This window comes from Eschrichtius robustus, chromosome 13, assembly GCF_028021215.1.
Source record: "Eschrichtius robustus isolate mEscRob2 chromosome 13, mEscRob2.pri, whole genome shotgun sequence".
NCBI lineage: Eukaryota > Metazoa > Chordata > Mammalia > Artiodactyla > Eschrichtiidae > Eschrichtius > Eschrichtius robustus.
In genome coordinates this window covers 47,278,797-47,305,897 of record NC_090836.1, presented here as the reverse complement: position 1 = coordinate 47,305,897, position 27,101 = coordinate 47,278,797, and the positions used below count along the sequence as shown (strand labels likewise).

At 41.2% G+C, this 27,101-nt stretch overlaps 1 protein-coding gene across 1 annotated transcript; it reads right to left on the bottom strand.

Moving 5' to 3' along the window:
* Positions 1–396: 396 nt before the first annotated feature.
* LOC137774985 (17-beta-hydroxysteroid dehydrogenase type 6) lies at positions 397–23,435 on the bottom strand. Its single transcript, XM_068560563.1, has 5 exons — positions 23,415–23,435; positions 9,793–10,119; positions 7,388–7,646; positions 3,516–3,679; positions 397–1,059 (listed from the first exon to the last, which is right to left on the bottom strand). The coding sequence occupies exons 2-5, from the start codon at positions 10,103–10,105 to the stop codon at positions 842–844; spliced, it is 954 nt and encodes a 317-aa protein (XP_068416664.1). The 5' UTR covers positions 10,106–10,119; positions 23,415–23,435; the 3' UTR covers positions 397–841.
* Positions 23,436–27,101: the final 3,666 nt, after the last annotated feature.

Here is a 27,101-nt window from a genome sequence, read left to right as displayed (position 1 = left end):
TAATTTAACTGAAATGTGATAAAAATTATATTAGAAATATGGGGATAAAGGAAATGGTCAGGAAAGTGGTGTAAAAAGCTAAATTCTCATTTACCCTAACAGGAAGTTAATTGAGAATATCTAAAATTAATAAATCAAGAAAAACTGTATGAAGTATATTATTCAGAAATATAGCAGTAAATACCAGAAAAAATAGCTAAAAGTCAAAAGCGTTCACCTCTGAGGAACAGCAATGAAGGTGGTGAACTGTTTGTTGTGTTTTCATTTTTAAGCTTTTGAGTATTAACTGAATTTTCAACTATGTATGTGTATATTATTTTGATTTAAAAATTAAAAATCATTTCTTTTTAAATAAGGAAGAAATATATCCCAAAACAGCTGGCAAATAGGGAGGAGAAAACAAAATTAAACATTTATTAAAAGTACCAAAGTGTAGACCCATTTCAAGTTAAGGATAAACAGACCCACATTTCTCAATAGTCCCTGAGCAATAGTTTATCACAGCACAGAACAGCTACTCTTTTACATTAAAAAATAACATCAAAACAAGCTAAATTGTTTCTAGTCTACTCTGTTTAATAGGGCAAGGAAGATTGATGCCTTTTGGAAATACTATCATCAAAAAATGGTTAAAATAGTAAAGATTCATCACCTAAAGGAGTAAGCTTTGGATATCTGGAATAAAAACCTATTGGTTCTCTGATGGTGCCAGATAAATGAGTTTAGGCAAGAAAGCTTATTGTTACAAAAAGTATAGATGATACATAAAGATTATTGGGACACTAACAATCAATTCCAGATTTTTGTCTTCTTCATTTCAAGAGCCACCAACCAGTTTTCTTTAGACTGCCTGGGCTGGTTTGGGCCAAGATCTAGTCAATATGTAGTCTGCCAGTGATGTAGGTAAATAAGATAGAGGGATGAAAAAAAACTGAGCATCCCAGCCAGCTGAGTATCGAGTGCGGGGATGCACAGATGTCAGGGCATGTTCCATACAGTCAGTAACCAGGTTCAGGTTTGTGCTACAACTCAACATCCCTTGTTTCAGGAGATCGTGATCTGTATACAAAAAGAAAAATGGCGGTCAGCAATCTTATTGCTTATATTTTTAAGATCCTGTTGCATGCAGTCACAGAAGTCTAACTACATTTAATTGCCACAAGGGTTAGGCCAATCAGACCTGTGCTTCCCAATATAACAGCCACTAGCCACATGCAGCTAATGAGCACTTAAAATACAGCTAGCATGACTGAAAACTGAATTTTTGGGGGGTGGGAGGTGTTGCCGTGCAGCACAGCTTGCTTAGTTCCCCGACCAGCGGCTGAAGCTGGGCCCCAGCGGTGAAAGCGCCAAGTCCTAACCACTGGACTGCCAGGGAATTCCCTGAAAACGGAATTTTTTAATTTAACTAATTTTAATTTTAAAACTCAATTCTGTTATTGGAAAACTTTTAAGTATGTTTGGAACAATATAGGTATGTGAATCTACTTTTTCAACTGGAAATTTTTAACATCTTTATTGAGATAATTCACATTCATAAAAACCATCCATTTAAAGTTTACAAATCAATGACTTTTAGTATATCCAGAGTTGTGCAACCATCACCACAATCTAAGTTTAGGACATTTTCATCATCCCAAAAAGAAACCCCATACCCATTAGCAATCACTCCCATTTCCTGACAACCCACCCAGCCCTAGGCAACCACCAATCTACTTTCTGTCTCTATGGCTTGCCTTTTCTGGACATTTCATGTAAATGAATCATACACTGTGGTCTTTTGTGACTGGTTTCTTTCAGGGGCAAAATGTTCTCAAGGTTCATCCTGTCATAGCAAGGATCAGTATTTCATTTCTTTTAATTGCCAAGTAATATTCCATTGTAGGGCTATACCACATTTTGTTTACCCATTCAACAGTCGATGGACACTTGAATTGTTTCCACTCTGGGGCTCTTATGAATAATGCTGCTGGTAACCATAAATTGTATTAATACAAATACAGAAGAAGTACGTCCTAGGAAAATTTAGCATGCAAGTTGAGATGTGCTATAAGTGTAAAATACACACCAATTTTCAAAGACTAATGGGAAAAAGAATATAAAATATCTTATTAATAGCTTTTATATTGATAATAAATGTTGAAATGATAGTATTTTGGATATATTGGTCTTAAATAAAATGTATTATTAAAATTTATTTAACCTGTTTCTTTTCCTTTTTTAAAAAGTAGCTACTAGAAAATTTAAGATGACATATGTGGCTCTCATATATCTGTTGGACAGCACTGATCTAGATTATTCTGATCCATGGACAAGTATATGAACAATTTCAACTCCTTAAATCATGAAATACATATATCCCTCCTTTTACATATGGTCACTTCTTAGTAAATTCTATTTTCCTTTGATTTCTATTGCCAAACTACATGTACTCGCAAGGGGAAACAAATTCCCTAATAGTTTAAAACTTTAGGTGGAGAAGAGCTCAGAACAATGGCTGTGCCCCTGACATGTTAGGAACTGTAGTTCTCTAGCTTGAATTCTGAGAGGCTGAGGAAGTTTTCTGTCAGCCTTTCCTTGTTCCAATTTCTCTCCCCTCTGTTGATGGTGACCCTCTTAGGCCTGATGCACCCAGAAGACAGGGTTGTAGGTTGGGACTCTTCTGTCTGCACATCCCCCTTCTTCTTTTCTCTGTATCGCAATATCACCCAAAGCCAGAGACAGGACTACTGCTACCCACCACAGGGCCTTTTTGTGAAAGGGAAAAGAGAGCTGCTCCCTTGGCCCTTGGCAAGCTGATGACTTCTCTGTGTGAAGAAAATGCATCCCTTCCCCCCAGGAAGCTGCAGACCCACACAGTGTGCATGACTTAATTCTACTTAGAGGACTGCCTTCCCTGTTCCCCCAAAACTGCCTCCTCCTCCAGATCATCAGAATGGCATTCTTACACGAAATTAAACCATCTCACTCCTACAAGGCTCCCATGGCCTGCATATGAGGTCTAGCCTCTGGGAATGGCCAATAGGGCCCTGCAAATCCGGTCCTAACTCACTTACCTCTCCCCACCTATATATACCCTCCCTCCCCTCACAATAAAACGTGGAGTTTGTGGCTAGTCTGTTACCCAAAGGGTAGATAATATTGAAGGCTGAACTTTAGTTAAGCAGGCCTCCCACACCAGTCCTGACAAACTGTGGAGGGGCACCCCCTCCCAAGACCCTCTAGAGGCTCCATGCCTCTAACTATGTAATACCTCCCTGGTGCTCAGGTGGCCAGGTTCATAGGTGACAAGGCAGGGCAGGCCCTGGCCATAGGTTGCCTATATGGCCTCTTCCTCAGCCTCAACAGCCATCACCAAGCCAACCATGAAGGCACTGGGACCTTCCTGAACCCCTCTTGTCTTGGGAAGCTTTGTTTAAGGAGTTTTCTCAGAAGATCTACCAATCATTCTCCACCAACCCTCTTTGCCCTTCTCATGCAAGGTTATCCATTATACCATCAAAAGAAAAGCTCACAGGTATCAAAAAACTTCTGTCCATAGGACTCCTTAATATGCACAGGGACTTCTTTCCAGACTTGTTTCACTGCCTCTGAGGACTTCTGCATATCTGTCATTCCTGTTCTGAAGTAGCCAGGTTCAACTATGCTGATTTTCACCCCAAAATGTTGAAGCTCACGCCTAGGAAAAAAAAACCCTCAAGTTAACTCCTCTGATTGAAAGATACCACAATTTCAATGTTCTCAGGGAAAAAACAAAACAAAACAAAAAATAGTTATAAAAACACCTTTACTGAATATTTTAAAGAATAAAGAAATGGAAAGGAAAAAAATAAAATTTTAAACATCCCTAGATGCAACAATTGGGACATGATTATACAAACTACCATAACCATTCAATCCCACACCCACTCATTTAACAGTCATTAAGTTTCTACCATGTGCTATACACTGGAAATATGAAAAATATAAGGAATAATAAAGAAGATTAGCATTTTTATGGCATCTACTGTGCTAAGTGTTTTACATGCACAATCTCAGTAAATTAAGACTCTGTTCACCACCCCAAAAAGCTCACAGTGGGTGAGTCTGACAAGTAAGCAAATAATTGCAACACAATTCAAAAGAATTTAAAGGAGAGGTATTCAAGGGGCTACATAAGTAGAGAGGAGGATGTAGATGTTCTGAGAGAGTCAGAGAAGGCTTCAGTGAGGAGAAAATGTTTCAGTTGAGCCTCGAAGGATAAAGATGAAATTTCTCAGTGAGGAAAGAGGTGGAATGGAATACCAGGCAGCAGAAACTGCACACACAGAGCAGGGGGCTGTGCAAAATTACAGTGTGTTCAAAGACTGCAAGAGACCATTAGTGGAATATGATGTGGGCATTAAAATTACAGGCCATTGGTCATTCCAGAATATTCGGGTTAGTTCAAAAAACAGTTCCAAAAATACTTATCAGGAGCTGTGTATGTACCAGGCACTGTGCTAAGTGCTGCCTTCACCAAGTAAAGTAAGATGACATGGTGCACCATGTGAGAGGTATTCTCTCAGTACTCCAGGGACAGTGATGAGGGGTGCTCCCTGATCTAGAGGTTCAAGCAGCCTTGCTCGAGAAGATGAAGCCCAAGTTGATGTCAAGGAGAAATGTTTGGAACCATGGTCCATAAGAATGTAAAACATAAAGCATCATGAGCCTCTAAAGCCATGAGTGGTTCTCAAAGTGTAGACCCCGGTTCAACAGCATCAGCATCTGGGAGCTTGTTGGAAATGCAGATTACTGAGCCCCAGTCCAAACTTACAGTCAGAAACTCTGGGGGTGAGAACCAATAATCTGTTTGAACAAGCCCTTCAGCTGGCTCTGAGGCATGCTAAAAGTTAAGAACCACTGCTCTAAAGGAAAAGCCTCCCTTGTCAAACCAAAACCTAAAACCTTCCAAGTCAGAGCTTCAGAAAATGATTCTCCAGGTGCCTGTGTGCGCTGGGGAAGAAGGAGGGGCTACACAAGCCAGGGGTGCTTCAGCCCTCTACATCGCACTTCCCCTTGCAGCTTTCTCACACATTCCCAACACACCACAACATCTCCAGCCCCTCTAAAACTCCAGTTCAAATGTGGGACAAAACTTCCTTTTCCTGTTTATCCTTAGCACAATTAAGGCAAACTGGAATTTTCTAAAGGAATTAGTGATTTAAAGGTTGGAAGGGCATATCTTTGCTCTTGGTCTGGGAATGAGTCAAGGAGTCCAAGAGTCATGAGTGGTAGTAAATCAGCAGGCAGCAGCCCTGTGGAAGTAGACAGGATGTTGGGTAGGCAGAAAGCCAGGCAAGGTGCCTGCCACATAGTAACAACTCATGTAGTGTCCACGGTTATTTCCCTACTCCCTTCCTAAGCAGATAATATATGCACAATGTATTAGATATATACCAGTCATGGAATGTGGTAGGCTAAATAATGGCCCCCAAAGATATCAGGTCCTAATCCCCGGAACCTGTAAATGTTACCTTATGTGGCAAAGATTTTGCAAGTTTGATTGAGTTAAGGATCTTGAGATAGGAAAACTGTGCCAGATTATCTGGGTGCGTCCTAAATGCAATCACAACTATCCTTATAAGAGAGGCAGAGGTAGATTTGAAGACCAACAGAGGAAGAGAAGGCAGCATGATCATGAAAGCAGAGATTGGAGTGATGTGGCCACAAGCCAAGGAATGCTGGCGGCCACCAGAAGCTGGAAGAGGCAAGTAATGGATTCTCTCCTAGAGCCTCTGGAAGGAACATGGTCCTGTCAACAACTGATTTTAGCCCAGTGATACTGATTTCAGACTTCTAGACTCCAGAACTGTGAGGGAATAAATATGTGTTGTTGTAGGACACCATACACCATAAATTACTTGTGGTAATTTATTACAGCAGCCATAGGAAGCTAATACATGATGCCTATAATATTTATAGCTCATTTCCAAGTGAAACTGCCCTAGAGTCAGCCCCTGCTAAAGGAGAGTCTGTGCAGCACTATTTTGTACCATGTGACTGCACCCTCATGTCTATAGCTGACTGGACCAGGAATGGTACTTGATGGGAGGGGAGCCCCTCTCAGGACTAGACAGTGACTCTGCCTGTTATTACCTATATGGCCTTGGCAAATTACTGAACCTTTGTGCCTCAGTTTCCCTAGGTATAGTCAATACAATAAAGATAAAATAATTCCTTCCTCATTGGGTTGCCATGAAAATTAAATGATTTATTAGATGGAAAGTACTCACAACAGTGCCTGACACATAATAAGTGCAAAAAATATCACATGATGCGGTGTCACCCGGCACACAAAAAATGAACTCAGCCAGTAGGAATCTCTGTCTCAGAAATTAAAATATAAGGGGGACTATAAAAAGAAGGAGCAGCTGATAGAGGGGCATGACGCTGAAATGATGTATTTTAAAAAACCAGGAGGTAGAGGCAGGGCGATTAGGGATTGTGGCAAACTGAAGCTATAAGAAAGAAAAGAAGCTATTAGATAAAGAAAAGATATACAGAGTAAAGGGATGGAAAAAGTTAGTTAGAAGCAGATGAGCACCAGAAAGAGTCACTGTGAAGAAACGAGGACAGGTTTACTTTAAGGAGGAAGGAAGACAGTCATCCTCTCTTCAGAAATGAAATTTTCTTAAGGATAAATCTTGAGAGTTAAAATGTGATATGGTGACAGGAGACAGAGACTTGGGGTCAAAACACAGGTCTGCCAAATCATGGTCGTTGCAGCTGAACTTTGAGAAAGATACCAAAATCTGAGCCTCAGTTTCCTGTATAAAACAGACTAGTTATAATACTTACACATCAGATTTTGGAAGTGATGAAATAAGATAATGCAGATGAGGGCTTCCCTGGTGGCGCAGTGGTTAAGAATCCACCTGCTGGGACTTCCCTGGTGGCGCAGTGGTTAAGAATCCGCCTGCCGGGCTTCCCAGGTGGCACAGTGGTTGAGAATCTGCCTGCTAATGCAGGGGACACGGGTTCGAGCCCTGGTCCGGGAAGATCCCACATGCCGCGGAGCAGTTAAGCCCGTGCGCCACAACTACTGAGCCTGCGCTCTAGAGCCCGCAAGCCACAACTACTGAGCCCACGTGCCACAACTACTGAAGCCTGCATGCCTAGAGCCTGTGCTCCGCAACAAGAGAAGCCACCGCAATGAGAAGCCCGCGCACCGCAACGAAGAGTAGCCCCGCTCGCCGCAACTAGAGAAAGCCTGCGTGCAGCAACGAAGACCCAATGCAGACAAAAATTAATTTTTTTTTAATTTTAAAAATTAAAAAAAACAGATAATGTAGGTGAAAGTGACTAGCATGGTGTCTGAGACATATTTAAGTGCTCAGTAGTTGCTTTTGTTTTAACTTGGAGTTACCTCAGAATATCTGAAAAGGCTTCCACTCCATACTTGGTGGAAGAGTAGACTCCTCCAAAGAAAGCAATTCTTCCCAGAATGCTGGAGACATTGACAATCCTCCCCTGTGCTCTCCTTACCAAGGGAAGCATGCTCAAGGTCACCTCTATCAAACCAATGAGGTTCACTTTGAGGGTATTCATATAGGCCTCAATCTTCAGCCACTCAGTGTAGCCATGTGGGTGAAAAGTGCCTGCATTGTTGACCAGACCCCAGAGCCCTGAAACAATAAAAATCAAAGCAGGAGTTCAGTTTCACGCAAAAACGACAGACTTCTACCTTGATCAATCTTCCTGCTGAAGACAACTAAAAATGCTAGACAAAACATATTTTTTCAATCTTCTTAAACACATCTATCACTAAGAAGGTAAAGGAAGGTCAGGCCAAAAACTAAGAGAAGGCAGGAATCCAGAGAGGATAAACAGAACCCTGATGGTAGCTTTTGATTCGAGGGAATTTGCCAACCAGTGTGAATTTGAACTTTAGTACTTATAGCATCAAAAAACATATACAATAAGAAGACATGAAGTCCAGGGCCCACCTAAGGTAGGGAGTCTAATAAAAGACACTTTCTGCATTAAACTGGAATCCTAAATGGCTACACTATCACTTTAGGGATAGAGATAGAAAGGACTTCCAAAGGACTGAAAGTAAAACTGCCTATCTTGAGCTCTGGTGTTGTGGGGAGGAGGGAAGAATCGGCCCCAAGGACCAAAAAGAAAAGAAGATTTGGTGGCGATGAGATAATAAGAGTCCTTCCTCCTTTAGATTTGGTGAGTTTGAGGTGCCAGCAGAATTTCCAGATGAGAAAGCCAGCAAGTAGTTGGGAATTCAGGGAAGAAATAATTTAGAAATCAAGGACAAAAAGGTAATAGGTTAAACTATGGGTAACTGGGGTCCATTCAACATTTGTTGAGCCCTTAACATGTACCAGACAATATGTCGGAAACTGGAAATACAATAATGGGTAGGAGAGGTCCATGTCCTCAAGGAGCACACTCTCTAACAGATGGGAAAACAATAAAAATAATAATAACAATACAGTAGAAATAAACCACTGTGCACAGCACAGAGGCTATAACTACCCGTAACTCCTGACTCTAGAGTCAAGAACATCCTCAGGTAGGAGTAATATTTTAAAGTAAATTTTCTAATTTAAAGTAAATTTAAAAAAAAAACAACATTCTTCAATCCAAACAAAACAATTTTATTACTAGTTTGCAACTCCTAGGATGAGTATATATTTAAGAGGTCCAATTATCAGGATCTATTGAATCATAACACAAGTGGAGGAAAAAGAAGGGGATCAAACAGGATTTGGATAATATCCAGAGAAAGTGAAACTTAGAAAAGAGGATTTATCCATAATTGCCAAAAATTAAAAACAACCAAGATGTCCTTCAGTAAGTGAATGGATAAACAAACTGTGGTACATACAATGGAATATTATTCAGTGATAAAATGAAATGAGCTGTCAAGCCACAGGAAAACATGGAGGGACATTAAATGCATATTGTTAAATGAAAGAAGCCAGTCTAAAAGACTACATACAATATGCTTCCAACTACATGACATTTGGGAAAAGGTAAAACTATGGAAACAGTAAAAAGCTGCGTAGTTGCCAGGGTTTGGGGGGAGGTGGGGAGAGCAGAGGAGATGAATAGGTGGAGCACAGAGGGTTTTTAGGGCACTGAAATTATTCTACATTATATTGTACTATAACGGTAGATACAGGATATTTTACACTTGGCAAAACCCATAGAACCGTACAACACAAAGTGGATCCTAATGTAAACTATGGACTTTAGTTAATGATAATGTATCAATATTGGTTTATCAATGTAATAAATGTACTACACATGCAAGATATTAATAACAGGAGAAACTGTAAGAGGGGGGTTTGTATATGGGAACTCTGTACTTTTCAACTTTTCTATAAACCTATAACTGCTCTAAGAAATACAGTCTATTAATTAGAAAAAGTAAAATAAAATGAAAACTTTTTTTAAAAACAGAAGAGGACCAAAGGCTGACTTCCAGGGATGTCTATATTTTAGATAGTAGCCAAGGGAAGAAGAATCAGATTCTTAAGAACACCTTGAAAATTCTTCAGACATAAAGAATTGCGGTTGTAAATACTCCACTTGCAAGGTGAGATAACAGCCTCAAATCTACTGAGTTCATTTTTCAATGTAAACATGGTTAAGGAAATGAAACACTGCAGAAGATCACAACTGTCCTTCAAATGACAAAGCCAGCTTTTCAAGCCCTGCTTTTGAGATTATATATATATAATATATATATACACATAAAACTTTAACATCTTCATTCCTAAGTAAATGAAAGAAGAAAATACTTCTCCATACCTCTGTCCCCCACACGCTCCTTCACCCACTCAGTGGCCTCAGCGATGCTCTCAGTCTTGGTGACGTCCAGGATCACTGTCTCCAGCCTGTCTGATGTCTGGTTCCTCAGCTGCTCGGCCCCCTGCTCCGTCAGACACGCAGCCAGAACCCTCAAGCCTCGCAGGTGCAGCTGCCTGGCCAGCAGGTTCCCGAAGCCTGAGTCACAGCCCGTGATGAAGACGAACTTGTCCTGGAGGTGGCTCACCACCTGCTTCTCCCGGTACCAGCGCAGGAGGTAGTACAGGCCCACGAGGACCGCCAGGTACAGCCACATGGTGAGGGGACCTCCTTCAAAAGAAAAAGAAGAGGGACTTCCCTGGTGGCGCAGTGGCTAAGAATCCACCTGCAATGCAGGGACACGGGTTCAAGCCCTGGTCCAGGAAGATCCCACATGCTGCGGAGCAACTAAGCCTGTGCGCCACAACTACTGAGCCTGCGTGCCACAACTACTGAAGCCTGCGTGCCTAGAGCCCGTGCTCCGCAACAAGAGAAGCCGCTGCAATGTGAAGCCTGCGCACTGCAATCAAGAGTAGCCCCCTCTTGCCGCAACTAGAGAAAGCCCGCGCGCAGCAACGAAGACCCAACGCAGCCAAAAATAAATAATTTTTTATAAAAAGAAAAGAAAAAGAAGAGCTTTCATTTTATTCCTTCCTTTTTTCTTTAACTAGTATTTACTGAGTATTGACTATGTGCCAGGCGTTGCACTAAGTGCTGGGACTCTGTATTAACTAATACTTGGTCCTACCCTCTAGCCATAGTCTAGAGGGGGGAGTCAGGGAAGTAACCAAACAAATGCACTGCAATGTGGTAGGTGCCAAACAGAAGTATATACAGTCTAATGAGACTATAAAGGAGGGTGACCCACTGCCTGCAAAGTTAGAAACAGATTCACAGAGGCAGTGATTTTGGAACTACTTCCAACAAAGTTAAGAGTTCAAAAAGTGGACAAGGTGGGTGGTGGGGCGGGTGGTGGTGTGATGAATTGGGGGATTGGGATTGACATATATACACTAATATGTATAAAATGGATAACTAATAAGATAACTGCTGTACAAAAAAATAAATAAAATTCTAAAAAAAAAAAAAAGTGGACAAGGATAAAAGGACATTCCAGGCAGCAATAGTGTGTACATGAATGGAGTGGTGAGCAGCATAAAACTTCCTGATACCTACGAGAAGTTCAGGTGATGCAGAGAGCACACAGAGGAAGAAATGGAAGATGAGGTAGTGAAGGGCCAGACTAGGAAGGGTCCTGTGGGTCACACTAAGGAATCTGGATGTTATCTTATAGGCAACAAGGGTGTGCCATTAGAAGGTATTAAACTGAAGACTAAGATGTCCAGCTTTAGCTTTAGAAAGATCTGTCTCACAGTGGGAGTGGAGGATGGATTAAACAGGGAGGGGTGGGATGAAGGCAAAGAGATTAGTTAAGAGACCCAGCAGTTTGGGTGAGACATTGCAGCCAAAGCAGTTTGTAAATATAGACCAATCAGATGCATTATTGAAATGAGTGTTCAGAGATGCCTACCTTTCTATATGTAGTTCTAGCGAAACATCCACCATTTGGGGCAATCTATAGTTGTTGGCTGAACTAACATATGACTCATAAAGTCATAGGTAGAGGTCAAAGATGGGTGTGAGCCCAGTAGGACATCATAAGGCCTACACAATGCCTACCTTAGCTTGGCTTTAAGGTCTTCCCAGTGCTCTGGCCCTTGATTTCCTTCTTAGCTTTCTCTTTTACCACACCTCTTTTGCACCCTACTCTTTAGTCATAACAAGCACCTTGCAGTACTCCACACAGTACAGGCTTTTCATGCCACAGTATACAACTCTCTCTACAATTCCTTCTTTCCCAGCTCTCATCCACTTGACAAATAATACTCATCTGTTAAGCCTCCACTGAACCATCATTTCATTCAACAAACATCAATTCAACATCTACTATGAGTCAGACATGATGTTAGGCACTGATACACATAAGTGAACAAAACAAGTTCCATTATTCATTGAATTCACAGTCTAAGTGTAAAGACTGACAAGAAAACAATGCAATATACAGTCGTCCCTTGGTATCCACAGAGGACTGGTTACAGGACCCTTCACAGATACCAAAATCTGAAGATGTTTACATCCCTTATGTAAAATGGCATAGTATTTGCATATAACCTATGAACATCCTCCCGTACACTTTAAATCATCTCTAGATTACTTATAATACCTAATTCAATCTAAGTGTTATGGAATAGTCGTAAACACAATGTAAATGCTATGTATCGATAATTAGTTATAAAAACAATGTAAATGCTATGTAAATAGTTGCTGGCATGCAGCAAATTCAAGTTTTGCCTTTTGGAACTTTCTGGAAATTTTTTTTCTAATATTTTTGATCTGTGGATGGTTGAATCTGCAGGTGCAAAACTTGTAGATATGGAGGGCCAACCATAATAGAAGTAAGGGCAGGATGCTGTTGGAGCATTCAGGAGAAGCTTCCAAGCCAGTCCAGGGAGATCTGAGAAGTTTCCTAGTGAGAGTAAAATATAACTTGAGATCTAAAGCATAATAAAATAACAACAAAAGCAGCTAACGCTTGCATAGCACTTGCTGTGTATCAGGCCCTGTTCTAAGCATTTCACATATATTAACTTACTGAATTCTCACAACAGCCCCATAAGGCAGGTCCTGTCAATATCCCTGTGTGTTGGTTCAGATGCCAAGACAGAACTAGACACGCAAGGGACTCATTGAGGGAAACAACCTATAGAGAATAAAGGGGGAAAGTTCAGGAATAGGTGCCAATACATGTCTGACACCTCTGAAAGAAGAGAGAGAAGAAAGAAGGAATTAAAAGGAAGAAACTTTAACTACAGTTCAGCCCTGAGAAAGTCTCAGCTAGGCTGATGAGGGTCCTTGAGCAAAGACTGCCAGTAGAGTCCCACACTGGGCCGAACTGGTTAGAACTTTCAGTCCCACCTCCAGGGAGAGGAGAGGGACTGGAGATTGAGTTTAATCACTAATGGCTAATGATTTAAATCAATTATGCCTAAGTAATGAAGCCTCATCAAAACCAAAAAGAACAGGGTTCAGAGAGCTTCCAGGTGAACATATGGAGATTCAGGGAAAGTGGTGTACTTGGAGAGGGCATGGAAGCTCTGCGCCCTTTCCCCATAACTTGCCCTAAGCATCTCTTCCATCTGGCTGCTCCTGAGTTGTATGCTTTTTTAATAAACTAGTAGTCAGATAAGTAAAATGTTTCTGTGAGTTCTGTTAGCCACTCTAGCAAATTAATCGAACCCAAGGATGGGGTCGTTGGATCCTCCAATCTATAGCCAGTCCGTCAGAAGCACAGATGATAATCTGGGCTTGCAACTGGTGTCTGAAGTGAGGGGTGAAGAGGGTAGTCTTGTAGGACTGAACCCTTAACCTATGGAATCTGATGCTGTCTCCTGGTAGTTAGTGTCAGAACTGAGTTGAATTGTGGGACACCAGCTGGTGTTGCAGAGAATTGCTTGTTGTAATTGGGTCCAGAATTGTTAAGGGTATAGGGGAATAAAATTAGAGGAGGCAGTGAAGGGGGGAAAAGAGTGGATAGAGACATTTAATACTCCCTCCCTCCTCTTCTCTTTCTCTCCTTTTCCCCCTCCCCCCACCTCCCTATTCTCTCCCCTCCCCCAAGCTTTCTGCTCTCTCCAGTCTGAGAGCTCTGTGTTCTCTAGCCAGCTGCCTCTGTTCTGCCCAACTGTCATTCTCTGGTGCACTGCAGTAACAGAGAGAGCTTCATCCTGCCTGTTTACTGACTAAAAGGGTAATTTCCTGATGCCAGTCAAAGATGAAAATCCATTTCCCCCATTAGGAAGAAGCTTGGAACCCACAGCCTCTCTAGGTATTACTATTCAACCATCACAGAGCAAGAAGACTAATCCTGCAGGAGAAATATGCCAGGCCAGGCAGAATCCCAAAACGTGAGCCAAAAGTGAACATTAATCAAATACCTGGAGATATGACTTGACTATGCCTTGACTATTTCAAATATCTATATCCCTTGACCTGACCATTTTCTGAGGTTCTGTCCTGTATTTCTAATTTCCTTAAGTACTCTCCAGCCAGCTGTGTAGCCAGAAACTCTATATATTCGAGATAGAACACATCATATTTTCTCCTAAAACTGTTTCTCCTCCAGTATTCCCAATTTCTATTTGTATTACTTTTTAGTCTTAAGGCTCTGACACTTCCTCTTCATTGCCCCATGCATTCCCTCAGGAGACGAGGCTGTAGAGTCTAGCTCTCTAGTATCTGGAGCACCTGTCCCCTCCCCTTCATTCCTATGGCCACATCCATTGTTCAAGCCTTCAACATTCAGTACCTCTTGCTTGGCCTATCATAGAAGCCTTCTCACCATCCCCACAGTGTCAGTCCCTTCCCCTCTCCTCCACATGGTGCTGTCTGGTTAATTTTCCTAAAGCACAGCTCTGTTGATGTCACTACCTGAAAAGCATCCAACCTACTAAATAAAATCTAAATCATCTTAATCCATGATTGGGCCTCAACCTTATCTCCCGCTCCTCCCACTCACATGGCCTATGTTCCATCCAAACCAAACAGCCTGCTGCTCTCCATTTATTCATGCTCTGCTCTTTCCATGCTCCAGATCTGTGGTCTCACCATTCCCTTTGCCTGATATGCCCTTCTTGCTCATCTATGCATGTCAGTATACTACCTGTCCTGCAAGACTCAGCAAATCACACTTCCTCCATATAAAGCCATCTCTGAATTATCAACAGCAGGTCTGCTCTCCCATAACAATCTATTCATACCTCTTCTGTGTAGCTCATCTCTCCAACTAGACTGGTACTCCTGGGGTAGTTCTGTGACCGATTCATCTTTATACACAGCACCTACTTCAGGGCTTTGGTCCAGTATATAGCTGAACTGAATAAACAGTTACCACTTCTGGAAGAGCCTGTTTGTTTTTAATATATATTCAGAAAACAGTGCCACTGTACCCAACTGATCAACTATGGTTGTACATCACCATTTTATTTCCTGCATTATTTTTCTTTTTCTTGAAAGTAGCAACTATAATATAATACATAGTAAGTGTTTCTACAAATTTTTTCCTTCTCTATAGATATTTAGAAAGTGTCTAACTTCACGAAGACACAGAGAAGCAAGTGTAAGCCAAGACTGTGCTTACTCACCCTGACCATTCTGCCTGGTACCTGGTACAAAGCCTTTGACTAGTCTTTGGCTCCTCCATCTTCCTCACTCTTCATATTCAGTCACGTTCCAAACCCTAGAGATTCTTTAATATTATCTCTTACATCTCTGCCCTTCCTTACATTCTACCTTGGTTTTTACCTTCACTCTTCTTACCTGGCCTAAAGCCTCCTAAATTATCTCCCCATTTCCAGTTCATTCTACACACCACTGTTGGATGAATTTTTCTCAAGCCCTGTCATGCCATTCCCTTTCAGCAGTCCCCAGTGGTCCACCAAATACAGGATAAACTCCTCACCAGATGCTTCTAGGCCCTCCACTATAGTCCATCTCACAAACGTCAGCTTGCAGTCTAGTTAGGAAACTCACTGCTTCTCAAACCTGCCAGTGTATTTTGGCCTCTAGGGCTTTGCTCTTGCTATTTCCTCTGCTCGTTCACTGAAACAAGCAGTTATTAAATATCAAATCTGCACCAAATTCTGGGTAAGTGCTGAGAATACAGAGATGAGTGTAACCTAGTGCCTACCCTCAAGGAGCTCACAGAACTAGTGGGGGATATAAAAATAGAAATAAATTATTAAGAAAATGTGGAAAGGACAGCAAGAGAAAGTGCTTATTTTTGCCTAAGGTGTCATGGAAGAGGTAGCATTAGAGGTGAACAGAAGCTCAGCGCACTAAGCAGAATGAAGAGAAGCATACCTCAGGCAGCAGGAACAGGATGGGAGACGGCACAGAGGTTTATAAGGCTATATGCCATGGAGTAGCAAGAGGTGATGCTGGAAAGACAGGTAGGGGCCTGATCATGAAAGCCCTTGGTTGGCATACCAAAGAATGTAGGACTTCCCTGGTGGCACAGTGGTTTAGAGTACGCCTGCCAATGCTGGGGACACGGGTTCAATCCCTGGTCCGGGAAGATCCCACATGCCACGGAGCAACTAAGCCCGTGCGCCACAACTACTGAGTCTGCGCTCTAGAGCCCACGAGCCACAACTACTGAGCCCACGTGCCACAACTAGTGAAGCTCACGTGCCTAGAGCCCGTGCTCTGCAACAAGAGAAGCCACCGCAATGAGAAGCCTGCGCACCACAACGAAGAGTAGCCCCCGCTCGCCACAACCAGAGAAAGCCTGCGTGATGAAGACCCAACGCACCCAAAAATAAAAAATAAAAAAGAATGTAGATTGTGTCCTGAATTTTGTCATTTATGCATTCAATCAACATTTTTTGAGCACCCACTATGTGTCAGGCACTGTTAGGTGCTGACCACTCATATACTGCTGATGGCAACGTAAAATGGTATAGCTGCACTGGAACCTTGAAAACATTATGCTTAGTTGAAAAAGATCACATATTGTATGATTCAATTTATATGTAATTTCCAGCATAGGCAAACCTATAGAAACAGAAAGTAGGTGAGTGGTTGCCTAGGACTGGATTGGGGGAGTTGGGGGAAAATAGGGAGGGTGACTGCTAAAGTGTAAGGGAGTTCTTTGGGGAGTAATGAAAATGTTCTAAAATTGATTGTAGTGATGGTCACACAATTCTGTGAATACACTAAGAGCTAATGAATTGTATACTTTAAATGGGTGAATTGTATGTGTGAATTATACCTCAATAAAGTTTTTAAATAAATAAAATAGACATAATAAATATGTTATAAGAGGGTATGCACTTTGGAAAAAAGAAAAAAAGCAGGGACTTCCCTGGCAGTCCAGTGGGTAAGACTCCACGCTTCCACTTCAGGGGGCATGGGTTCGATCCCAGGTCGGGGAACTAAGATCCCCCATGCCACACCTCACAACCAAAAAAAAGAAAAAGAGCAGAGTAAGGGGGATCAAGAGGGCTGAAGGGGGGGGGGCAGTTTGCAGCATTAAATATGGTGATCAGAGTAGGCCTCACTGAGAAAGCAACATCTGAGCAAAGACAGACAGGAGGCAGAAGAGTTGAACATGAAACAGGTATGAGCAGGAAGGGAAGAATTTGAAATATGCAAGAGGCAGATGTCCTAGGACCTAGTAATTAGATGGGATAGTCCTAGGAAAATTCCCAGTTTCAAATCCCTGAGATGCAAGGATGGTTGAATATACACAAGAATGTATCAATAAATGTGACATAGCACATTAACAGAATGAAAGATTAAAATCATATGATCATCTCAATAGATGCAGAAAAAGCATTTGACAAAATTCAACATCCTTTCAGGATGAAAACTCTCAACAAATTGGGTATACAAGGAACATGCTTCAACATAATAAAGGCCATATATGACAAGCCCACAGCTAACATCATACTCAATGGTGAAAGACTGAAGGCTTTTTCCTCTAAGATCAGGAACAAGACAAGGTGCCCACTCTCACCACTCCTATTCAATGTAGTACTAGAAGCCCTAGCTAGAGCAATCAGGCATGAGAAAGAATAAAAGGCATCCAGATCAGAAAGGAAGAAGTAAAATTGTCTCCATTTGCAGATAATATGGTCTTGTATATAGAAAATGCTAAACACTCCACAAAAAACTGTTAGAACTAATGAAAAATTCAGTAAAGTTTCAGGATTAAAAAAAAGAAACACAGAAAAAATCAGTTGCATTTCTATACACTAACAATGAACTATCTGAAAAAGAAAAAGAAAAATTCTATTTACCATAGTATCAAAAACAATAAAATACTTAGGAATAATTTAACCAAGGAGGTGAAAGAACTCTACACTGAAAACTACAAGACTTGACTAAAGAAACTGTAGAAGACACAAACAAATGGAAAGATATCCCATATTCATAAATCAGAAAAATTCATATTACTTTTTTGGTTTTTTTCTTTTAATTTTATTTATTTATTTATTTTTGGCTGCATTGGATCTTCGTTGCTGCACGTGGGCTTTCTCTAGTTGCAGTGAGCGGGGGTTACTCTTGTTGCGGAGCACAGGCTCTAGGAGCGCGGGCTTCAGTAGTTGTGGCTCGTGGGCTCTACAGCGCAGGCTCAGTAGTTGTGGCACACAGGCTTAGTTGCTCCCTGGCAGGTGGGATCTTTCCGGACCAGGGCTTGAACCCATGTCCCATGCATTGGCAGGTGGATTCTTAACCACTGTGTCACCAAGGAAGTCCCAAGAATTCATATTGTTAAATGTCCATACTACCCAAACCATCTACAGATTCAATATGATCCCTATCAAAATTCCAATGGCATTTTTCACAGAAATAGAAAAAACAATCCTAAAATTCTTATGGAACCACAAGAGACCCTGAACAACTAATGCAATTCTGAGAAAGAAGAATAAAGCTGGAGACGTCACAATTCCTGAATTCAAACTATACTACAAAGCTACAGTAATCAAAGCAATATAGTACTGGCATAAAAATAGATACATTGACCAATGGAACAGAATCAAGAGCCCAGAAATAAACCCACACATATATGGTCAACTAATATCTGATAAAGAAGCCAGTGGGGAAAGGATTATCTCCTCAATAAATGGTGGTGGAATATTCACACATAAAAGAAGGAAATTGGACCCTATTTTCACCACTCACAGAAATTAACTCAAAATGGATTAAAGACTTAAATGTAACACCTGAAACCATAAAACTCCTAAAAGAAAACACAGGGGAAAATTCCCTGACATTGGTCTTGGCAACAATGTTTTTGGATATGATACCAAAAGCAAAAGCAATAAAGGCAAAAATAAGTGGGACATCAAACTAGAAAGTTTCTGCACAACAAAAGAAACAATCAACGAAATGAAAAGGCAACCTATAGAATGAGAGAAAATATCTGCAAACCATATATCTGTTAAGGAGTTAATATCCAAAATATATAAGGAACTCATAGAACTCAATAGCAAAAAACAAATCCAATTAAAAAATAGGCAGAGAGGGGCTTCCCTGGTGGCACAGTGGTTGAGAATCTGCCTGCCAATGCAGGGGACACGGGTTCGAGCCCTGGTCTGGGAAGATCCCACATGCCGCAGAGCAACTGAGCCCATGAGCCACAATTACTGAGCCTGCGCGTTTGGAGCCTGTGCTCTGCAACAAGAGAGGCCGCGATAGTGAGAGGCCCGCGCACCACAATGAAGAGTGGCCCCTACTTGCCGCAACTAGAGAAAGCCCTCGCACAGAAACGAAGACCCAACACAGCCATAAATAAATAAATAAATAAATAAATAAAAACTAGTAAATTGGCCACATAAGAGCTTTAAGAAAAAAAAAAAAATAGGCAGAGGATCTGAATGGACATTTTTCCAAAGAAGTCATATAAATGACCAACAGGTATATGAAAAGATGCTCAACATCACTAATCATCAGGGAAATGCAAATCAAACCTATCATTTCATGTTAGAATGGCTGTTTGCAAAGAAGAGGGGGAAAATCCACCTGTGTCATCAGTCCTGAGGCTGAACAACTAGAACAACCTGAAGGAGGCTGGGAGAAAGAAAGGGAAAGCCTGAGAGAAGCCTCAGAGAGATGGGCAATCCTGAGAGCTGAGCTCTGCTTAGCAGGTGTCTTCACTGAGCCACCTCCTTGGGATGAAGATGCTCAAATCCAAACATGACTCTGTAGGTGTTTCCCCTGAGACTTTTCTTTACCAACAGTGAAGTCATTGGCCCATTCTGTCTTGGAGACTTCATCCTGGGACTATCTACAATGAACTATAGTGGTCATCTGGCCATCCCCCAGCCTGAGATTCCCTTTCTGCTCTCCCCACTTAGCAGAGTGAGCTCTTCTCCAAGGGAAGGGTATTTATTTTTGTGGATGGGGCAATGTAAGTATGGGGGAAAAAAGGAGAGTCTAAGGGAAGAGGAAAGAAAGGTATAAAAAGGTGTGGAGAAGTAGGAAGTGTCCAGGGGCTCCAGGAGGAAGTAGAGATGGTTTAATCTCTGCCTAAGCATCCACCAGGGTGTCCCTTCTTTGTTCCTCCTTCCCCATCATTAGTCTCCAGATCCCATCCTCACCAGCCCAGGTCTTGGTCAGTGACAGGGCCCCAGGAAGGAAGCAGGAAGGTTTGGGGCCCCATGAATTGACCTCTCTGGTTGCCTTGGAAGCTGGGGTGAACATAGGGTCACAAGCCATTGGTACTGATATTAGAAATGTTAATATTGACTACTACCTCTGATTGGTTTCTTTACAACCTGGAAACCCAACAGAAACTAGCCATGATACTATGTCATCTGTCTCTCAGTAGAGCAATCATAAAGACCTGACACAGGTGTGAAAATGAAAGGGAAAACCAAGGGAAAGGCCTAGGGAGATTGGCAATCCTCAGTGCTTTAGGCTCTCTGCTAAACTGGGCTTCCCCACCTAGTCATTGTGCTTGGGATGTGCTGAAGACTCTCATATCCAAACCTGGAGGTGTTTCAGGCTTCCATGATTTTCCTCTTCAGCAACAGTGCAGAACATATTCCATTTCTCAGAACAATTTTTTTGGAGTCTGTTATGATACCAATGAGACTACTTGGCTAATTCCCTGCCTACTTTTCCTTTTATTCCTTTCCAAGAATCTCTCTGCATGAGTTCCCCTGCCCCCAACCCTGACTTTGTGGATAACATAGAAATATGAGCATGGATTCTGAAGCCATATTACTTGGGTTCAAATCAGGCTTTACCATTTACTTGTTGTGTGGCCTTGGGCAAGTGAATTAACCTCTCTACCTGTGTGCTCATCTTCAAAATGCGAAAAGAACCCTTCAGTGATTTGTTGGGAGAGTTAAATGAGTTAACGCGTGTAAAGCACTATGTAATTGTTAGATATTATTAGTATTATTTTGGTGGTTGTTGTTTTATTATTGCCATTCTGGGCCTTTATCCCTGAGTCCTACCACTTCCACTTTTTCACAATATGTGCAACTCCAGGTATAGCAACATCCTTAGTCATTTCTATCTGCTTTTTTTTTTTTTCTTTTCAAATCTTTTTTTTTTAAATTTATTTATTTATTTATTTATTTATTTTTGGTTGTGTTGGGTCTTCGTTTCTGTGCGAGGGCTTTCTCTAGTTGCGGCAAGTGGGGGGTCACTCTTCATCGCGGTGCGCGGGCCTCTCACTATCGTGGCCTCTCTTGTTGCAGAGCACAGGCTCCAGACACGCAGGCTCAGTAGTTGTGGCTCACGGGCTTAGTTGCTCCGTGGCACGTGGGATCTCCCCAGACCAGGGCTCGAACCCGTGTTCCCTGCATTAGCAGGCAGATTCTCAACCACTGCGCCACCAGGGAAGCCCTCTATCTGCTTTTTATCACGACGTTGGGCCATACTGGTTCACCCTGACTTTCTTCAGTCTCAAGCAGAGGACTTCTCTCTCCGCACTATAGCACATGGCAAAGTAAAGAATAGCTTTTATTCCCTTCTTTTAAATCTTCAGACCTGGGCTTGTCTGTAAGCTCCAATCAGTCTAGTCACTGATCCTAAGAGTGAGTCTATAAACAGCACATGGATTCATGGACCGATAGATCCATCGTGACATTCTTTGTTCTCACATTGGGCATACAGACTAGGTGTTACTTTAAAACAAAGAATGTAGCCCACCATCCAGTTCTACAAGGATCAAGTCATTAGCCTCTGCAGTCACTGACCGGCAGTACACCCTGAAAAGAATTCAGGATGAAAAATGTGATAAGGCACTCTATGCTTTGGAAAAACAGACGCCTTAGATAGACAGAGATATCTTAGGGGGAAAATTTTAATGAACCCAGATTCTTGCATCTTCTCATACAGAGAAAAGCACTAAAATCATTAACTAAGATATCTGATCCTCATGATTAGTAGTAACCTTTTACCAAGATGTATGCTTGACTACACACATTCCCTAGCCAAAATCATACATATCCTGGCTTCTCCCCCTACCCCTTTGGAGCAGTTCCTCAGAGCTATCTGAGAGGCTCTAGTCCCAGGCTATAGTCCTCAGTAAGACCTTGAATAAATTCAACTCACAGCTCTTACATTGTGTGTTTTTCTTTCAGTTGACATACTCAAGCCAACAATTGTTTATCACAGTTAGATGCCACTATGCACCCACCATAATGTTTTAACTGAAAAAGGTTGACAATATCAAGTGTTGGCAAGAACAATCAAGCACTGCTATTGAAAGAGTAAATTTATTCAATCAATTTGAAAAAAACAGTTTGTCATTATCTACTGAAGATAAAGATCCACCTTCTCTATACCCATAGATTCCATTTTAGGTATTTAACAACAACAACAAAATATGTACGCCATAAGATGGGTTTACAGCAGCATTATTTGTGATAGCCAAAAGCTGGAAACAACCCAAACATGCACAAAGAGTAGAATGGATAAATAAGTTGAGATATGTTCATGTAACGGAATGCTATACGGTGACAAAAACAAACTATAGCTACACACAATTACATGAATGAATCTCATAAACATAATATTGTGACACAAAAGAACACATACTACATTATTCCATCTACACAAAGTCTTAAAGAGACAAAACTAATCTAGGTTGCTACAAAAGATTACTGGTTACCTTTGGGGAGGAGGTAGGGGTCCACGATTGAGAAAGGTATTAGTGGGTTGTTTACAGTGCTCATAATGTTCTATTACTTGACCTGTGTGGCTGTAACAGAAGTACTAATTTTGTGAAAATTCATTGAACCATCCACCTGTGTGTTCTCAACTCAAATTACAAAAATAAAAATACCGCTTTGATTAAAAAGAGAAGAAGAAAAGAAACAGTGTGAAGAAAATCACTTCTGTGTTTGTTATAAAATTCTTATCAAGAACACTGTGCACCTATACACTGTGCAAGATCCCACATGATAAATCCTGTCATACATTTAGTACCAGGAAAGATTTTGTCTTTTCTAAGTACATAGTATACTATTGATTATTTTTAAATTATCTAGTTCTGCATATTAGAAGTTTAAGGCCAAATTTAATGTTCAATCACAGTAATTCTATTAGTCCTTGTAGACAGCAATTTTTCTTCTCTCCTCTTTCATCACTTTGATTTTCTATTTCTTTTTATGTTTCCATTTGCATTTTAATAACTTTTTTGTATATATGTCTTTTACTATAAGTTACCTCAAACTCTTTTTGAAGATGCTACATTGTCCAAGCATAAAACTTAACAGATTTTCCAACCTCAGTCTCACCCCAAAAGCAGACTCAATCCCTCTGCCAAGGCGGAAAAAATTAGCAAATACTCCAGCAGCTGATGCCTTGTACTGGCATAAATATATATATATATACACACACACATATATGAAATATGATATATATGAAATATAGTAAATGTATATATACACACATATATATATATCATACTTCATTTCATATCAGTATATGAGATTCCACAAAGAGAAAGGAAAAATGTTACCTGAGGAATTCTTGTTTGGGAATGTACATCAGATTTCACCTACCTTTGGAATTTTACTTCTTATCTGTTCTCCACAGGATTAGAAATGTAACAAGTGAGAAGGAATAATGGGACTATTAAACCCTTGTTTACTGGTCACGTGGGTTAAAAAAAAGAAAGAAAAAACAATTTCGCCACTCCCACTGCAAAGAGCTTGCTCACAGTAGGAGATGGGGGTAGGGTTAGGGCAGGACACAAACTAGACCACAGAGCTTCAGTAACACAGTTCTCAGGACTTAATTATATAAGGCTGCTTTTGCTTACCCAAAAGTTCACAAACTTACCCCACAGCTTCCCGCATTACCATAAAAGAGCTGGTTTTCCACACTGTCAAGAATTCCAATTTACAGAGCATACCCAGGGGGTCCTATTTATAAGTATAAAATCACTCTCAACTTCTAAACAATACTTTCTCAAACTCCGAAAGAATAAAGATCAAAAAAGCAGAGAACACAATGGCGATGAAATTTCTTTCAGAAATCAAAGTTGAAGGGTCTTTTAAGAAAATTAAAAACCATAATCAAGATCTTTAAAAAAAATTTTTTTTAACTTAAAATTTTTTTAAAAAGATCCCTCTCGGGACTTCCCTGATGGTGCAGTGGTTAAGAATCCGCCTGCCAATTCAGGGGACACGGGTTCAAGCCCTGGTCCGGGAAGATCCCACATGCTGCAGAGCAACTAAGCCCGTGTGCCGCAACTACTGAGCCTACATGCCACAACTACTGAAGCCCGCACGCCTAGAGCCCGTGCTCTGCAACGAGAAGCCACCGCTCGCCGCAACTAGAGAAAGTCCACGCAGCAACGAAGACCTGACCCAACAGAGCCAAAATAAATAAATAAATAAATTTATTAAAAAAACCTTTCTCCAAACAGATCTTACCCCAACCCAAAACACACACCATTTGCTCAGGAAGAGTCCCATCCTGGAGACTTCAGAGGACTTCATGAATCCCCACTGGGCAGGGTTCCTTTCCTTTCCCCCACGCTGCCCACCCACCCCCCACCCCCCACCCCACCGCTTCCTCACCTCCTTCACAACACCGCCCTCTTGTGGTCAGAGTCCAGGCTGCTCCACTCCTTTGTGCCAAGCCCACAGTTCTCACCAGTGTCATTCTTGCTCAACTGGAGAATCAGATCTGTTACAGCCAAAATTAAAAGTAGAAAGCCCCCATCCTCTGAGTAAGTTGGAGCCTCTGCTGGAGTCAGGGGGCGGGGAAGCAGAGTCCCCTTTTAGATTGCCAACCTGAGATCAGCTTCTGCAAACTGGGGCTTTCAGCCTTAATGCTGTCAGACACCTTTCCAAAAGAGCTGCAGCTGGACAGGAATAAAGACGCAGCCATAGAGAATGGACTTGAGGACACAGGGAGGGGGAAGGGGAAGCTGGGACGAAGTGAGAGAGTGGCATGGACATATATACACTACCAAATGTAAAATAGATAGCTAGTGGGAAGCAGCTGCATAGCACAGGGAGATGAGCTTGGTGCTTTGTGTCCAACTAGAGGGGTGGGATAGGGAGGGTGGGAGGGAGACGAAAGAGGGAGGAGATGTGGGGATATATGTATATGTATAGCTGATTCACTTTGTTGTACAGCAGAAACTAACACACCATTGTAAAGCAATTATACTCCAATAAAGATGTTAAAAAATAAAAAAAAAAAAGAGCTGCAGCTGCTTCGTGTCCTAATCTGCTCTAGCAAATTAATCAAACCCAAGGAGGGAGTGGTGGGAACCTTCGATTTAAAGCCAATCAGTCAGAAGCACAGGTAACAACCTGGGCTTGCAATTGGCATCTGAAGTGGGCGGGGGAGTCTTGTGGGACTGAACCCTTAACCTGTGGAATCTGACACTATCTCTGGATAGATAGTGTCAGAATTGAGTTGAACTGTAGGACACCTGGGCTGGAATCCAAAGAATTGGTTTGGATGTGTGGGGAAACACACCCATGCCCCACAATGGAACTGGTATCAGAATCCTTCAGCACCCTTTCACAACTCTCTCCTCTCTTGGCTCCTATGAAATCACACTCTCCTAGCTCTCCTGCTTCTATTCCTGTTTGTTCTCATTGTCCTTTGCTGGTTTCTCTTCCTCTACCCAATTTTTAAAGTCAATATCTTTAAGAGTTCTATCCTGGCCCTTCCTCTCTTCTCACTGTACACACCCTCCTTGTTTGGGGACCTCAGTCATCATCAGCTTCAACCCTGATCCGAGTTCTAATGACTTGCATATCTCTGCCTTCAGTCAAGACCTCTCCTGACATCTAGCTCCTCATATCCAACTACCTGCTGGGCATCTTCCACTTGAATTCATCCATTCATTCCATAAATATAGAGTCCCTACTATGTGCTAGGTCCAATGCTAGTTACTGGAGATAATAGAGGTGAGTAAAATGGACATGATATTTGAAATCTTAGAACTTATTATTTTAGTAGGAAAAAATAGACATTAAATATATATTCCCACAAATAAATATATAATTACACACTGTGATGAGGGCTATGAAAGAAAAGCACAGAGAGCTTAGGGAGTATCACAGTAGCAACTCAAACTCAACTTTTCAAAACTGAAATAATGATGATTCAGTGCAATCTGATCCTCCTCCTTATTTTCACATTATTTCCTATCCCTACATGTATTTAACAAATACTCAACACATTTAATGATTGCCCACTAGGTGCCAAACAACCCCTTCCAACCAGTTGCCCAATCCTGAAACCTGGGAAATCATCCTAGACCACTTCCTCATCCCCCACATCCAATCAATATTAATTCTTAGTAATATCTCTTAAGTCACTTATGTCCACACAATCACATCCATCTCTACTTTACTGCCTTACTTCAGGCCACAAGTATTTGTGCCCTGGATTCCAGCAACAGTTTCTTGGGATTGCTCTGCCTCTGGTTGCTCTTTCCCCTTCTATTTGCCCTTTACAGGGCTCCAGAGTTTATTCCTAAAACACAATTCTGATTATGTTTCTCCCCTGCTTAAAAGCCTTCCAAGACTCCCCACTGTCTTCAGACAAATCCAAATTCCTGTGGAGGAAAAAGGTTTGATACTGTGTTTTGATCTGAATCTGCCATCCTTTATTTTAAGCAGTCTGCAAGGAGGAAGCCAGATCCCAACAGTATACAGCTTTATGATTAACAAGAAAACCTATACAATATGTATATTGGCAGGTTACTTATCAAAAATCTGCTAGGTTCATTTATAGCTTAGGTGAAAAATTCAATTTCACATATTATATCCATCACATAGATTAAAAAACAATTGCAATATCCTATAACACATGTTTTATCAGCTTTGAAGTCATCATTTGCTTTGTGGTTAAAAGAATCATTCCTGTGAGATTAAACTAAAACTTTGTCATTTAAACAAATATGAGGGTACTCTTTATTACTTTTCAGTAGTTGATGATAACAAGTGATAAAACCTATCATAAACTGAAATATGACCTTGGCTCCACCTAGATAGTCTCCCTTTGTTTATGATGCTCTTCTGTCAACAGAACATTAATCTTCTTTTATTTTATTGAGGAAGAAAATAACTAGCACAGGAGTACATCAAATTTTCAATTTGTTTCAACAATATTATTCACTCCCAAGGCTTCTCATTAAATACAGATATGATCAATATTTTATTATAATTTTAACCAAAACTGAATTAAAATGTAAAACAAATAACTTTTTGTTTTTT

Bases quoted from the DNA above. Each gene is read 5' to 3' on its own strand.
- LOC137774985 (XM_068560563.1), bottom strand. From the start codon at position 10,105: ATGTGGCTGTACCTGGCGGTCCTCGTGGGCCTGTACTACCTCCTGCGC. The intron at 7,647-9,792 runs GTATGGAGAAGT...TTATTGTTTCAG, and splicing joins GGAGCGTGTGGGGGACAGAG to GGCTCTGGGGTCTGGTCAAC. The intron at 3,680-7,387 runs GTAACTCCAAGT...TTTTTTTCCTAG, and splicing joins GCCTTTTCAGATATTCTGAG to GCGTGAGCTTCAACATTTTG.